The 15,498-nt window shown below is 43.2% G+C and overlaps 2 protein-coding genes across 4 annotated transcripts; one reads left to right on the top strand and one right to left on the bottom strand.

The window, feature by feature from the left end:
* Positions 1 to 449: 449 nt before the first annotated feature.
* On the top strand, positions 450 to 9,878 carry nfe2l1b (nfe2 like bZIP transcription factor 1b). 2 transcript variants are annotated; one of them, XM_047608745.1, is made up of 6 exons: positions 450 to 641; positions 1,696 to 2,511; positions 3,655 to 3,876; positions 5,865 to 5,954; positions 6,040 to 6,198; positions 6,434 to 9,878. In XM_047608745.1, exons 2-6 carry the CDS (start codon positions 1,954 to 1,956, stop codon positions 7,808 to 7,810), a joined length of 2,406 nt encoding a protein of 801 aa, XP_047464701.1. In that variant the 5' UTR covers positions 450 to 641; positions 1,696 to 1,953; the 3' UTR covers positions 7,811 to 9,878. The 2 variants fall into 2 exon arrangements, with proteins under 2 accessions (XP_047464701.1, XP_047464702.1); XM_047608746.1 differs by lacking the exon at positions 450 to 641 and adding an exon at positions 661 to 1,593.
* Positions 9,879 to 10,783: 905 nt separating this feature from the next.
* cbx1b (chromobox homolog 1b (HP1 beta homolog Drosophila)) lies at positions 10,784 to 14,157 on the bottom strand. 2 transcript variants are annotated; one of them, XM_047608747.1, is made up of 6 exons: positions 13,761 to 14,157; positions 12,853 to 12,934; positions 12,431 to 12,587; positions 12,193 to 12,346; positions 11,594 to 11,688; positions 10,784 to 11,507 (listed from the first exon to the last, which is right to left on the bottom strand). In XM_047608747.1, exons 2-6 carry the CDS (start codon positions 12,905 to 12,907, stop codon positions 11,366 to 11,368), a joined length of 603 nt encoding a protein of 200 aa, XP_047464703.1. In that variant the 5' UTR covers positions 12,908 to 12,934; positions 13,761 to 14,157; the 3' UTR covers positions 10,784 to 11,365. The 2 variants fall into 2 exon arrangements, with proteins under 2 accessions (XP_047464703.1, XP_047464704.1); XM_047608748.1 differs by lacking the exon at positions 12,853 to 12,934 and having other exon boundaries at positions 13,761 to 14,156.
* Between the last annotated feature and the right edge of the window lie 1,341 nt (positions 14,158 to 15,498).

The following is a 15,498-nucleotide window of genomic DNA, read 5'->3' on the forward strand; positions in this document are numbered from 1 at the left end:
AATCTTGAATAAATAAATCTGTATAATCTCAGTGTTGTTTTTTTCGGTCCTATATTAATTAAATTCATTTTGTTTTAGTTTCAGTTTGTATGGTATGTAATACTAAAACTTTATTTATTTATCATTGTAACACTGCTATAGATGTAGAATGTGGCATTTATTTAATAAAAGACAAAGAATAAACATCAAATAAATAGACACAAAAATTATCAATTTCATCCCACTTAAATGTCTTAAAATGGGCTATTTATTATTCATATATTACAGACTATGTGATAATGGTTTCCTAGAATAAAATTAAATGAAAGAGTGCATGGTTTTACCACTGAATATGTTAGAAAGAGGAGTTAAATCTGTGTTAATATTCCCAGTAGGGGAATTTTCGGTCGGGTGATGAAAGCTTGCCACTAGAATGTTCTACGCATGCGCACTGTGAAAGCGTGTTTTGGTGTCAAGCGGCGCAGCTAGGCTAGCCGGGCCAGCTAGCAATTTTGCAAGTCATGGTGGGCCATTCAATGAGGAAAGGCTGGAGGATGCTATATCGAGCAGCACAGTGGGACTTTTAATGAAACAACTTGATTACTGTCCTTATGTGATAGTGGACTTTTGGGCATGAAGGCACAGTTGCAAAATCTTCATGCGTAAGTATTAAACCAAAGGGTTTTCAATTAACTTTCTAATGCTTACGCTGATACAGGTATTGTAGTGATTTGTGTCACAGGCTAAGCTTAGCAGACACGCAGAGAAATACATTTATTTTTTTATGAGTGACTGGATACAGTACCGTGTCTCGTTTAAAATATAAGTTACTTTTCAAACTAAGTGAATGGTTAAGGTAGTTAGCAACAAACTAGCTCAGAAGGCTAGCACAGCGTAGGTTTCGAGCTCCAATAGTAGTTTAGCATTTTCTTTAAGCCCCGCCTACGCTCGTTTCTATTGGCCGAGAGACGCTGGAGTCATGTGTCGTTGCCACGCCTGAGCTCCGTGAATGGCTGAACAATCTGTCAATCATATTCTCCCCACTTGTTGCTAGGGAGATTGTTTGATGCTAGCTACAGCGGAAGTAGGTAGTCCTAAAATACCAGCAGGGGTACCTGTCACTTTTTAGGGTAAACAGAGATGCATGTTTACTAGCTAATGTGGCAACGCGTCGTACTGTAGCTACTTTAAAGTGAACCACAAGGGCATTATACACGTTTAGCAGCGGTAGCCGGGTCTCAAAACACAAGGTAGCTAACGGCTAACGTCACCGGGACGAAGATAGTCGCAGCTGTTTGAGAGGAGGGAGAGGAGGGACCCTGCCTTCCTGCTCCCAACGCTGTCGTTGCTGCGTGTGCTAGCGAGCCCAGCGAGCTTTCTCGACTCTCCCGTTCACCTTCAGCAGCACATGCAAGGCGTAGTTGTCCTGTCAAGGGTGGGGTGATGCCTAAAGCTCTGTGTCCATCACCTCTGGTCTGCTGAATTGCCGAGAATGAGAAGGCATTGCGCGGTGCGAGCCGACATCACTTCTCTAGTCTTGGGAGGATGGAGTGGTTGCAGTGGGCTAGCAAGTCCTCTTTCTCATTAACTTGTGCTTAATGCAAATGTAGGAAGGTAAGATACGCGTGTCTTAGGGCTGAAATCCATGTAACTGTAATGTTGAGTTGATACAGTTTGTTAATAGAGCAATAAAATGTGATTTCTCACTTTTATCAGGACTGGGAAGATGAGAACCTTATGAAGAGCAAAGCTTTGAGTACAGACTGGACTCTGAGAGTGGGAACCTCATCTTGGATCTTATGAACCTTCAAAACATACACAATCCAATTGAAGACCCTTCCCCCCTTTAAGTAGTTTTCATGTTCATGTATCTATCTCTGTCTTTTAGTGGTAGTACAGAAGTATTGATCCCAGGTTGTTGGCCCCGTTTTTGTTTTTATTTTTTACTTTCACCTTTTGTTCCTTTGTAAAGAAATGCTTTACCTGAAAAAGTACTTCACAGAGGGCCTGATTCAGTTCACCATCCTTCTGAGTCTCATTGGGGTGCGGGTGGACGTTGACACCTATCTAAGCAATCAGCTGCCCCCACTGAGAGAGATCATCCTGGGGCCTAGCTCAGCCTACACCCAGACACAGTTTCACAACCTGCGCAACACGCTGGACGGCTATGGCATCCATCCAAAGAGTGTGGACCTGGACCATTTCTTCACGACTCGACGGCTGTTAAACCAGGTGCGCCAGCTGGATCGCCTCTCCGTGCCCTGTACAGAGCTCAACACCTGGCTAGTGCACCGCGATTCGGAGACTGTGGTGTCTGCGAGCAGCCAGTCCAGCCCCAGCATCACCCTGGACAATGGGGCCGGCCTAGAGGACGTTAACAACCCTGACGCTACCCCGGCCATGAGGGGAGGAAGTGGAACACCTGAATCCACGTACAACCTGAACGCAGCGGACAGCAGCCTGGGAGCTGTGGCCCCAGAGGGCAACCAGGAGCAGGGCAACAGGGATGGCAATGACGACCTCACCAAAGAGGTACCCAACCATTTTCTTTTGTTTTCTTTGAAAGCCTAGAGAGCATCTGTGAGAAAGAAAATCTTCAGGTGCCTGCATCCATAACAACACGTACCATATCTTAGATTCGTGGTTATTGTTATAAACTATATACTATAAAATATAACGTCAATCTGTATAAAGTTATAAAGCAGTTAATTGTATTAGAAAAAATGAAGAACTGTAAACGGAGCTGCAGTATCATTACACACCAGTATCTTTTATCGTCCACACCCCAGGTCTCTTATCAGTGTCTATATTTTTAGTCAAACCAGTTGAGTCGCATTCATTACAGCTGTGATTCTGGCCATATTGAATGTTTTCTATCTGAAACAGACCCTTAAAATGGTGCAAGCTTAATGCGATTTATTTACGTGGTCGTATATTAGGAACATTTCGTCTTTTGTTGTATTTTGTCATTTTTACGTCTATATAACTCCCTCAACTAGGGTCATTTTGATGCAGCGGAGTTAGGGGGTCACACAAAGGCATTATTTGGTTGTAATAAGCCGAGACGTCTTTCTGATCACATGGTAACCACCATACCAAAGTGTTTATGTCACGGTTACATCACCTGATGTGGGTTACATGATCTTCCACCAAAATGACCCTGTGCAATCAAAGGAAAATATCTTACATAAAAAATAAAAAAATGACTAGTCCAAACTTGTGACTGGTTTAGTAGGTGCGCTAACAGTCCTACACTAAATCTTCTCTTTGTGAAGTTTCTGGTTTCAGAAAGAGAGCTGTTGATTCAACTGTTTTCATTTGGGAGGCTGCAGGCTGAACTGTATTGTTCTGCACTGACACACGTATTATGTGTTTTCTGCTGCTTCAACATAAACTAAACATCATAATTTCATAAAGGGGTGTTTAGCAGGACTCTTATACTTATACTAATGTTCTATCAAGTGTGTGTATGTAAGTTAATATTTATTGTCAACATAATCGATGTGTTGTGTACTGTGCTAAACTTTATTAATCCCACTTGGGGCAAACAAACTTCCTCTTCTGGGATTAATAAACTTGTTGTATTGTTTTGTACTGAATTCTTTCACTCTTCTCTTCATTGATTTAGATCTGCATACAGGGCCATTTTTCAATGGTTGCTCTATGTTTTTCCAGGACATTGACTTGATTGACATCCTATGGCGGCAGGACATTGACCTCGGTGCAGGAAGAGAAGTGTTCAACTACAGCAACCGTCAAAAGGAGAGCGAGGAGGAGAAGCCCAGCCCACAAGAGAACAAAAATGGGAACGAGGAGCAAGAAAGCTGGAGAAATGGCGTAAACTTACAAGAGGCTCAGCCAGTGGACGGCGAGACTGGAGAGAGCATTCCTGAGCAGGTTAGATAAGACTAAACACATTGTTACATGCTGTTGTTTTGTCCGGTGGAAGGTGATACATTTAACTTCATTATGCTTCATAAAAAAAGAAAATGAAATCTCAGGAGCTGCACATTAGTGATAAGACATCATTTGTCTGCTGGATATTAGTTTTATAATTCAATTTCCAGGTATTTTCTTCTCACCGTTTGCATTGGGTTGAAAAGTTGTGTTCGTCTGTGCTCAGGTTGTATATCATTATCGTCTTGTTGTTGAGTGTGACTCTCAATGAGGTAGGTCCAAAATAAATCATGTCAAGATGGTGCAGTTAGATGTCGGCGCAAGGTCGTTTAATCAAACTACAGCATCACAGCTTAACGGCTACTTTTCTACGAGACAAAAGCCTCAATTAAATGTATATATTCATATTCTTTGGAAATCTACTCATGCAAATGCACGTTCATCAAGCACAAGTAACTTGATACAGATAATTCATTAATGTCAGACCATGAAAAGGCGTTTATCAGTCTGGACTTAGTGAAAAACTATAACTACTATATAAGATAAGATAATAATTTATTTATCCCACAGTGGTTAAATAAATTATTATCTTATCTTAAATAGTAGAACGCATTAAGTACAAAATACTACAACTTTATTAATCCCGCAAAGGGAAGTTTGTTTCCCCAAGTGGGATTATTAAAGTTTAGCACGGGACTAAATACATTGATTAACTTCACAGGAAGACGAGGTTTAGGGTTACGCTTTGGGTAACTGTAACCTTATCCTTGATTTATTTTCTATTTGATATTTTATAAATGAATCAACATTGGTTTGAAAATCTTAAAAACTAAACAAGAAATAAAAATGACAGCTGTGTTCAGCAAAAAGACAATGCGAAGGATCGAGGCTTTCACCCCAATCTGCTCAATTCAGGTGATTTAACTGTAACCGGTTAGAAGCTTTCATTTGTTCTGGTCTGAAAGCCGACAGTCAAACCATTGTTCACTAAAAAATCACCCACCAGAGACCACCTGAAATTAAATGTCTAAGGCTGCTTCAAAGAAGGATCTGTTGTTTGTGGTGCGAAAACAAAAGCTCCATTCATGAACTCTTAATAGAGTCAATCGAAAACAGAGTCCACTGGACTTGTTTGATATTTCTCAAAGACGTTTCATTCAAGTCAGTTCCTTCAGTTCCAAATGACTTGTAGTTTAGGTTTTATTAAGAACATCTTTGTGTGACGAACGCGTAATTTGATGAAGATGCTCAGATCAAAATGATTGGTGTCCTCTTTTTTCATGGTCAAGTGGTACTCATGTGAAGGACAATGAACACTGTTTTGAGGACAACAGCGGACGCATTTTAGCCAGAGAAGAAAGATGTTTTGAAAGAGAAAGGAAGCCATCTTTTAAACAAAACCTGTCACTGAACAAAGGAGGTGGACTCTCTATTTTCACAAAGCTAATATTAGCTTCCATAGCTTCCAGAGACCTGTGGTATCTCTGCTTTATTACCAATAGATTCACAACTTAATTATGTCTTTTCTTTGTGCAGCTCTTCTCTGTCCCTGTTCCTTTTAAGTCCAACCAGCTTTCAGTTGTGACACTATAGGAAATTGTGTGTAATAGAAAGAAATCTACCAAAAGAATTTCACGAATCAGTTTCGGATGGTGCAAATCAAGGTAAATTTCAACGGGAAAATCAGCGCTCGTAGCAACGTCACCGGGTGATTGTAGGGGTTTTCTCAAATTTGTTTTAGTTTCACTAAATCAAACATCAAAAAGAAAGTCCCACTCGAGGTCGTCTGTGTGTTTTAGAAAGTTACGATCAGTTGGTGCTGCCAGTAAGTTTGATTTCTCTGTGGTGATCTATGCCAAGCAGCTGATGTTTCAGGATGATGCAGAGTAAAAAGAAAAATGGGCCTACATCATGTTCTTGATTTGCTTGTGAAAAGTAAACGTAACAGAGAACCGCAACTTAAAGTGTGTGTGTTGGTCTTTACACAGCTCACAGCTCTCGGCTCACAGACGTCACTGTCTCTTCAAGAATGCCTGAGGCTGTTGGAGGCTACGTTTCCATTTGGAGAAGAAACTGAGGTAAAAATATATATAAATAAAAGTATTGACCTTGGTGTGAGGAAATCAAAAAATTATTTTAATGTTTAATGATATTCCCAATTAGTTTCCAGCCCCAGTTGTCACTTCGGAAATATCGGTTTCCAATGAGGAAGTTCCTTCTACGTCTCAGGGCCTCCCTCTGGCTCCACAGCTGCCCTCAGAAGAGCCTCAATTAGACCTGGAGCAGCAGTGGCAAGACATCATGGCCATCATGGAGTTACAAGTAAGGCGTATTCATTTTACCTTTAAAAAAAAAAAAAGACTAATATTTATTTACAGGTAGGTTCAAAACAAAGACATTTCTGAATAACAAAATAAATTGAACTTTGGCATTTTAGAGTCATTTTCTGCTCCTTATTGTGTCAACGAGTGAAATAATTTGACTAGATGCTTCATAATTTGATTAAAAGGTTTATTTCTATTTATTTCTCATTGTATATATTTATTTCTTTTGGAAGGCTATGGAAGTGAACAGTACGCAACACACCGACTCCAGCAGTGTAAGCACCACAAGTGCGACCACCGAGTCAAACACTGCTGGAAGCTTTGGACTTTCTACTCGCTCAACGCCAATAAACCAGGATGTCAGCCTCCACCAGGCCTCCCTCCCCAGCTGCAGCCAAGACTTCCCCCAGATTTTCAACCCACAGCTGGACTCTGTAAGCGTCCCCCCGAGAACCACCATGCTGAGACTTTCCTCCAACAATTCCACCAACATCAACTCCACGTTCGGCACCACAAACCTGACCGGCATCTTTCTCTCGCCGCCGATAAACAGCACCAGTAACAACATCACGTCCACGCCCATTTTGCCCGACCCGTTCAGCACCCTGCTGGAGGAGTCCATGCTCGACGAAATCAGCCTGCTGGACCTCGCCATGGAGGAGGGCTTCAGCCAGGCGCAAGCGTCCCAGCTGGAGGACGAGCTCGATTCAGACTCCGGCCTTTCCCTGGACTCCAGCCACAGCCCGGCCTCGCCAAGTAGCTCCGAGACATCCTGCTCGTCTGCAGCTTCCTCCTCCTCAACATCTGCCACTTTCTCTGAGGAAGGAGCGGTGGGCTACAGCACCGACTCCGAGGTGACCACCGCGGAGCCGGAAGAAGGCGCCGTCGGAGGCTACCAGCCCGGGTACAGTAAGCTCTGCCGGATGAGCTACCAGGACCCCTCTCAGTTCCACAGCCTCCCTCAGCTCGACAGCATCAGCCACAACCACACGTACAACCTGCCGCTTTCCTCCGCCTTCTCCGAGCACCCAGAGCTCCCCATCTCAACCGGGAAGAAGACTGTTCGCGACAAGCAGAGCTCGAAGCTTCAGCCCGCTCAGGACTTATTCGACAAGCACTCAAGCCGCGACGAGCGCCGAGCCCGTGCCATGAAGATTCCCTTCTCCAACGAAAAGATCATCAATCTGCCCGTTGAAGAGTTCAACGAGCTCCTAGCCAAGCACCACCTGAGCGAGGCCCAGCTAGCGCTCATCCGCGACATCCGCAGGCGCGGCAAGAACAAGATGGCGGCGCAGAACTGCCGCAAGCGCAAGCTGGACACTATCATAAACCTGGAGCAGGGCGTCCACGACCTGAGGCGGGACAAGGCCCGTCTGCTGAAGGAAAAGATGGAGTTCATCCGCTCCATCCGGCAGATGAAGCAGAAGATGCAGAGTCTGTACCAAGAGGTGTTCACTCAGCTGCGCGACGAGGAGGGCCGGCCCTATCCTCCCAATGAGTACTCGCTTCAGTACAGTGCAGATGGCAGCGTGCTGATCATGCCCCGCGGCGTGACCACTGCCGAGCAGAACCGTAAACCAGAGAAAAAACAAAAAGACAAAAAGAAGTGAGGGGGACTGAACTGCTCTTTATTCTATCACTTTGCTAAATCAAGAAAGATTTCTGCAGATGCAAGAGAGATGTCCTTTTTTCCTTTAAGAAGATTCTGGTGAGTAGAGAAATGGCATTGTTGACTACTCTTCCTGCATTAGTTTCTCCTTTTTCATTCTGTTCCTACATTTTCTTTTCCTGGAAACTACTTTGAAGCAGAAGTAGCACTTCGTTTGAGTACTGATATTTCATTATTTAGACGAGGAGAAGAGGGAAATAAAAAGGACATAAAATGAGCTTTTAGGGAAAAAAAGCTGCTCTTGATCCTTTTGCACCAAACCACTGAGGATGGAGAAGATTTATAGGGTAAAAGAAGGGACTGGTGTCGTGAGAAATGGAAATAAAAAAATAAAAAAACAAACAAAAAAAACAATGTCAACAAGGATGGTTGGAGTACCTATGCACCGAAGGTTTTACAGGACTATCAGATCACATCCCACCATGGAGAATTTAAGTGATTCCCATAGTCACTGAGGCTTTTAAGTTGCAAATCTTCAAGCAAAGAACAGCGTTTGTTTGTGAGAGTTTAGATACCAAAGGCTAGAGCAAGTTTAAGGATGCCATTAACACCCATGCTAACCGAAGGTTGTATGGTGCACATCACGTGATCTGTAAAACATCTTAAATGCTCAAACGCTGCACTCTAATTCTGCAGGTTTGTTCGACAAACGTCCGTTTTTGTGTCAGTTTGTCGTAAGCATCTAAGGTGAGGAGGCCCTGAATAGATTGATGTGTGGAAGTAGGGGACGAGAGGGGGACGAGAGGAGTCGGGAGGAGTTCACGGGGCTGGCAACCGCTAAAAAAAGGGGGGGCCCGGAGGTGAAGTAGTCCTGCAAGAGGAGCAGCTGCGAGGTTCTAGAGAGGAGGCACACTGCGTCGCAAAATGTATCAACTTCCTTATAAATTATACATAGCATTGTAATTTGTCTTTAAAAAGGCTTGGCTGTATGCATTTTGCCGTGTCTGTTGCTATTCCTTCGCTGCAGGTTTTAAACGCGGGAGCTCTTATTAACTGTTCATAATCTGTAGTATAAGCAAGGTTATAGGTCGAAGCCACTTCAGCTTTACGTAAGAGTCCACGCCCTCGGAGTTGATTTGAAAACTTGACGCTGATCACAAGAGGAACTTTAGATGACGGGCCGGGAGCTCCGAAAGAGTACTGTATGATTACAACCAGCTCCAGGCTGTCACAAATCAAACTTATTGATTATTTGATTTGTTTTCCTGTTCAGTTCCTCGGCTTTAAAACATCAACATGAAGTCACCTGATACTGTGGCGTAGCGATATCCCTTTTAACGTTTAAACCACCTGAAGCCACTCGAGGACTTTTTTTTTTTTTTTTTTTTTTTTTAAACTGCTGTAAAGCCGAGCTGTTGGCTTAAATATTGTGTTTTTTTTTTATTTTGTGAGTGTGTTGATAACGGAGTGAGCCACGAGAGACAGAGGATACTGGAATGCGTGGAGTAAGTGATGTGGCCACTTCGATTTGAATGCCTTTATTTCACAACCTTTCACTTTTAAGGGGTTTTGAGAACCGAAGGAAAAGAAGACGTTCTCAAAGTAGAAGTGCTATTACTTGTCTATCCGAATGACGTCTGTCAGTGCGTGTGTTTATCGCCCTCTTTACAATAGGTCAGTCGTTACCGCTCCAATAGCAGTTAGACTACAATATTTACAAAAGGCTGAACATTAACACGGTGTCCAAAAAAAAGGAGAAGTGTCCTCATTAAATGTGATATTCAGGCATGAAACTCTGGTTAACATTCACTTCAGTGTAACCCAGTGCAACACCCAACTATTTAGTACTGCTACTACTTAGTGCACTTTTTATTTTTTCTGTCCATCTCATGTAAATATTTTCATGTTTGTGTTTGTTCTGATTTACTGTATGTAGTTTGTCAAATGTCTCCATAACTGTCTCACCCCCTGCTTTGAGTTTGGATGTAGTTCCTTCTGTTCTGAGATATTTGCTGGCAATCAAGAATTGTTTTTATTGATTAATAAAGTGTTTTTATTTTCACCTGTGACTCGCGTGGTCTAGTTGTCAATGCTTTGGTTTTAGAAGTTGTTGACAAATTAACTGACCAGCCACAACATTAAAACCGCCACGTACTTTGATATATACGGACGCTTGTAGACCAAGGAAACGGCAAAAGGGTGTCCCTCTTGTCATTTGTCTTCGGGTTCAATTCTGATGCTCTCGTGTCCATTGTAGGAGCTTTCTTCAGTGGACACATGTCAGCATGGACACCCTGTCTGGTCTGCAGCTACTCAGCCCCAAACAAAACAAACCGACCCAGTGTCACGCCTTTTTTTTTATAAGAAACAGCAACGTTTTCAGCGGTTTCAGCTACAGTAGCTTGTCTCAAAAGCTGTTTAACCTCTTTCACCGCTTCCTTGGACCACTGAGCAGTGTAGACCAAGAACTGCTATATAAGAGCTGCAGTTCTGGAGATGCTATGACTCAGTTGTCTAGTTATCATTACCTCTTCTTCGACTGAAAGTTAACCTGAACTTCCCCCCACCTACAAGATATTTGTAGGGGAAATTTGGTTAGGAGTCGCTACGTAGGAAACCGATAATGATGTGGCAGATGAGATAGTTTGGTTGAGCGTAATGCTATGCCAACACATCGACTCGGGGACAAAATGTCGACTCGTTGCCTAGTATGTCCCACCTACTGACGGGAGCCTCAATAACCAGATAATCAGTGTTATTCCGTCGGTGGTCGTAATGTTATGGCTGATCAGTGTGGAGCATCAATAATTGATCAAAAGTTGGCAATGAAAGAAAAAAACGATTGGAGTCATCACCTCACACCCCAGGTTATAGTTTCTTTTGTTTCACAGAGAAATGAGTTGGGTGGTTAATAATGAATTAAAAAATCCCCGAAGTGATGATGCCGTCAGATTTAAAGCGACACGACGCAGCGTTGTAACAAAAAGTGGTTTATTCTCCAAAACCGACAAGCAAGACATACTGAAAAACACTACAAAGATTACCAGTGACCAAATGATTCGGACTTCATGGCCGCACACCTAAGGAAACCGCTAAGATGAACAGTTTTGCCCTCAACAGCACCGATGGATTTACCTGGATAAAAAAAAACAAACAAAACAAACAAAAAAAAAAAAAAACGAGATGGCACACGACGGAAATAAAAACATCACCTCACTGATACAATGTCATAGCAAGATGACCGAGCACTGGGCCAGGTGTGACACCAGTGATACTGAAAGCAGAGTGGATACTGGGAAATTAACACTGCGTCGAGCTGGTTTTTTTTTTTCGTCAAGCAAACCTGTAGCATTTATACATTTAGGTTACATCCAGATAAAAGTAGGATCAAATGACTGATACTACACCTAAAGACGAATGAGTCCAATGGCGTCTTGCTTGTCTCCGCCCCCCTGGCCCGCCCCCTCCCTCCCTCCCTGAATCCCACATCGAAAGTACAATGAAGTTCAAAACTACAGCTTCTCTCTCTCCCCCGTGTGTCCCCCTCTGCCCGTTGTTAGTTTTTCTCGTCCTTTTTCTCGTCTTCTGCAGGATACGAGTGCCAGGTGAGCCTCTCTTCATAGAAGGAGATGACCACCTGTGGACACTTCACGTTCGCCTCTTTCGCCGGCACCAGGTCAGCTTCATCAGAATTTTTCCTGTAAAAATAAACAAAACAGACATATACTTAATTCCACATTTTGATTCCTCCTTTTGCGTATTATCGTGACGCTGCCACACGAACCATTTCATAAGGAACATGAGTTCTCCCGTGGAATCTGTGGCACCGATGATCCTTTCTGGATCCAGACCTCGAGCGAAGCCCCTTAGCTTCTCTGTCTGAGGATCAAACAACATACAACTTAAAAATTCCCCTATAAAACACACATATGAGCCTTAACATTATGACCACCGGTCTACTGTGGTTTTGGTCCCCCTTCTTTTTATAGCCTTAACCCGTCGAGACATTGACTCCTCTAGCCCTCTGAAGCTGTGGTGTCTGTCACCAAGCAGCAGATTCATTAAGTCCTGAGACGCGTTGTCTCCGTAGATCACATTTGTTTGTGGAGAATTTGCCAAATCTGGGGAATTTAGAGGCCAGGTCAACGCCCTCCCTGAGCTGTCAGTTTACTACTTCTCCTTTCTTCTAACATTTTTGACAAGTACTGACCACTGCAGAGACGAGGAGCACCCCACAGGAGCTGTGGTTTAGGAGATGCTCTGACCCAGTTGTCTACATCCCACCCTGACTTACCCGTCAGTGGTCCTAATGTTATGGCTGAGCGACATATAACACTTAAGAACCATCCCATTGTTACGATTAGGTGAAGAATTGCGACTCACATCGTCTTTTTTCTTCTTCGATTTACTTTCGTCTCCTTCTGCCTCTCCGGCCGCCTTCCTCTTCCCGTCGTGCGCTGATTTCTGGGACTGCAGGAACTCGGCGATCAGATCGGGACAGTCCAGGTTGTCCTCCGGCTCCCACGTGTTGTCTTCGCTGAAATATCCAGTATTTAATTGAACGGATCAGCTGTGAGTTAAACCTGTCGGCCAGACTATTCTCAAAAACAAGAACACTCACTCAGAGAAGCCTTTCCACTTGAGAAGATACTCTACTCTGCCTTTCACCACCCGCCGATTCAGGACCTTTTCCACGACATATTCTTCCTCCTCCTCCTCCTCCTCCGCCACATCGTCCGCCTTCTTCTCCTTCTTCTCGGGCGTAGTCATTTTGCTCTCTGTCAGACGATAAACAGGTGTAATAGCAACATGGTTACAATTCCCGGGGACACGCACCTGGCTTCACAGCCCCGAAAGCTCTTTGCTTCCTGCAGGCGTTAATATTCAGCTTAAGACGTTCACACTTGTTTGGGACAGGGCTCTGCCGAGTACAGGACAAAAAACATTTATTACATCCACTTTCTCCGACTCACACCTTATTACCGCACAACGACAGAGAGATACAGAGTGTTATTATTTTGGGAAATAATGATGATTTAAAACCTTCTGTAACAGTGGGACCATCGTTAGAGGGCTCTGTAGTCAGGCTCATACTCATCAGGTAGACCTGGGGACCAGCAGGTTCCTGGTCAACGTCAAGATTCATGTTGGAAGCAAGCGGGAGTCAAAGCGGCGGAGAGGAGAAAACAGCATTGGAGAATGGGATTCAGTGAAGAGATACATGGGGGACAACGGCAGGCAATGCAGATTAATGACAAATATTTGAGCACTTGATGTCGGTCCTGTCTCAGGTGTGGACTTGAGCACAGTCTTATCTGTATTGCCTAATGTCACCCACGTACCACCAGCCTTGTCACATGGTATAAACGCACGGGATCTCTTAAAGGGGCACATTACAAGGCCTTAATAAATCATCATTTGACCGAACAACAGTACAGCAGTAGAGGCTGGAGCAGGGGACACGTTTATGGCGGTGCCTGTTATTGTGCGGTGCCTCGACAACAGGAGCATGTAGCACAGGTATGCAAGGACAACTTTAATTCTAATGCATTTAAGTATTTTAAATTAACATTGTCGTGCTGCAATGAATAATAGCCCCTATGTGCACAGTGAAAAAGGGGCTGCTGGTAATGTTAGCTCGCAGAAAAGGACGAGGCACGATAAAGAGGCAGTTTGCAGCTCGCTGGTGTCTCCTCCATGTTGCTTTGGCGGTAGCAGCCGCGGTAGCATAACAGAGGGATGCGTGTCCGCTATAAACATTATCCACGGCCACACGTTATGAGACGCGTGTCTCCCAACGAGGCGCCGAGCGCAGAGGTGTTTTCCATCCTCCGCGAAAATATACACATCAGCCTAAAGGCTAGCTAACACAATCGGACGCTAACGAAAACATGCTTGGTAGGAGGAGGCGAGAATAAAAAAAAAAAAAAAAAAAAAAAAAAAATACTCACCGAGGATTTACTTTTATTGAATCAAACTTCCACCCGAACCGATATAAAACAACCCGGCTAACAGCGGCGGCTGCGGTTATTGGGTAATGATGTCGCGGTTTGTGTTGATTTGTTGTCAAAATGCAGTGAAGCTAGCTAGACCACGGCGTGTCGTTTCCGCCCCTTTGCTTGGAGAAGAAGAAAACGTCCATAGGAGCAGCGACGGCGCGGCCTCATCGCTGACGACAAAGCATCTGGATGTGCTCGCCGCTGTTCCGCGCCCGCCGCAGACTGCGCGTGGATGGTTTACAGATCTACTGGCGCAGCCTTGAGGGCAAACGGTTCACCGGATTCAACGGAATAGCCTTCACTTCATGATAAATACAGGCGATAGGTGGGAGACGGTTTATTATTCTACCCAATTGATTGAAGTTGCTGTCCCACAATTCATTTTTATTTTTTTTATTTTTTTTTAAGAAAACAATGTGTGTGTTCAGAACTTGCATAAATACTAATATTTTTTTTTATCTTGCACAAAATACCTCAATGTCTACATTTTAAAATCTTAGCAATTACATTATATCATGATTTTTTTTTTTAGCATTTTTAATTCTCATTCCACACTGTTTATACAGAATGTCCTTTTATTTCTAGTTTCATGTATATATTTTCCAGAGTGCTATATTTGTGTATATTTTGTATTCTTTTAAATTTTATATATATGTATATATATATATTTTTTATAATTTATCTGTATTCGTGTCTAATGCTGCGCTACTGTGACAAGGAAATTTCCCATACGTAGCATAAATAAACAATGTCTTATGTGTTATGTTATGAGCTATTTGATCACATGAATAAGACATTAATTGAGATGCCATTAAACTGAAAACATAAAAAAGAATCCCCTTTTGTATGTCACTTCTTATCCCACCCTCTAACTCCTAAATTTCAATTCATGAAAATAACATCTAAATAATTTTTTGCCAATTTCCTAAATATTGCATTCTAATAATGGCTTGGCGGGCTTGGTTTTAGCCACATTGCCGTCCTCTTCATTGATGGTCTCATGGTGAGTAGTTAGTTTTCACACTGTATTTGTACATTATTAAGTACATCTCCTCCAAAGTCTGGAAATCAGTGTGTGGTTTTAAGGATTGCCACCACCATCAGTGTGTTCGTTGATTCCTCAGGAAGAAAAACAAAGATGACCTGTTGCATTATTATAGTTTCAAAACAATGAATATGATTGATTGACTACAGGTGGGGAGGAGTCGTGGTTTAGACTTAACTCTCCCATCGTTGGTGGACGGTCCAGTTCTGGTCCCCAGTTACTCTGGTTCTCCAATCCCCTAGAAAAGCGCCCTAGAGAGAAAAGAGAAAACCCCTTCCTACCTCATCCTCCCTGTCTTGGGATTCATATGACTCTCTCCCTCTCCCTCTCCCTATCACCTGCTTCCTTCACCAGTCTGCTCCCTGGTTCCTTACAGCTGCATGATTCCCTCCTTTGCTGCTGTTTTATCTCTTCACAACAGCTCCTTAATGTTCTCCATTATGCCTCACGCTGTATCTGTCCAGTCAGCTGATTGCTACTTTCTCAACATGTATCAGTTCCTCACAAGAAATACTTATACAAGGTCGACGCTTCACACCTTCTCCACCCTCTATTGTGATTACATGAATGCTGGCAATGCTTATATATACACTTCTAAATAACAATCTTATCTAATTTTTGATTTTAATGCTAAATGTTTCGTTT

This window comes from Mugil cephalus, chromosome 16, assembly GCF_022458985.1.
Source record: "Mugil cephalus isolate CIBA_MC_2020 chromosome 16, CIBA_Mcephalus_1.1, whole genome shotgun sequence".
In the NCBI taxonomy this organism is placed as follows: Eukaryota; Metazoa; Chordata; class Actinopteri; order Mugiliformes; family Mugilidae; genus Mugil; species Mugil cephalus.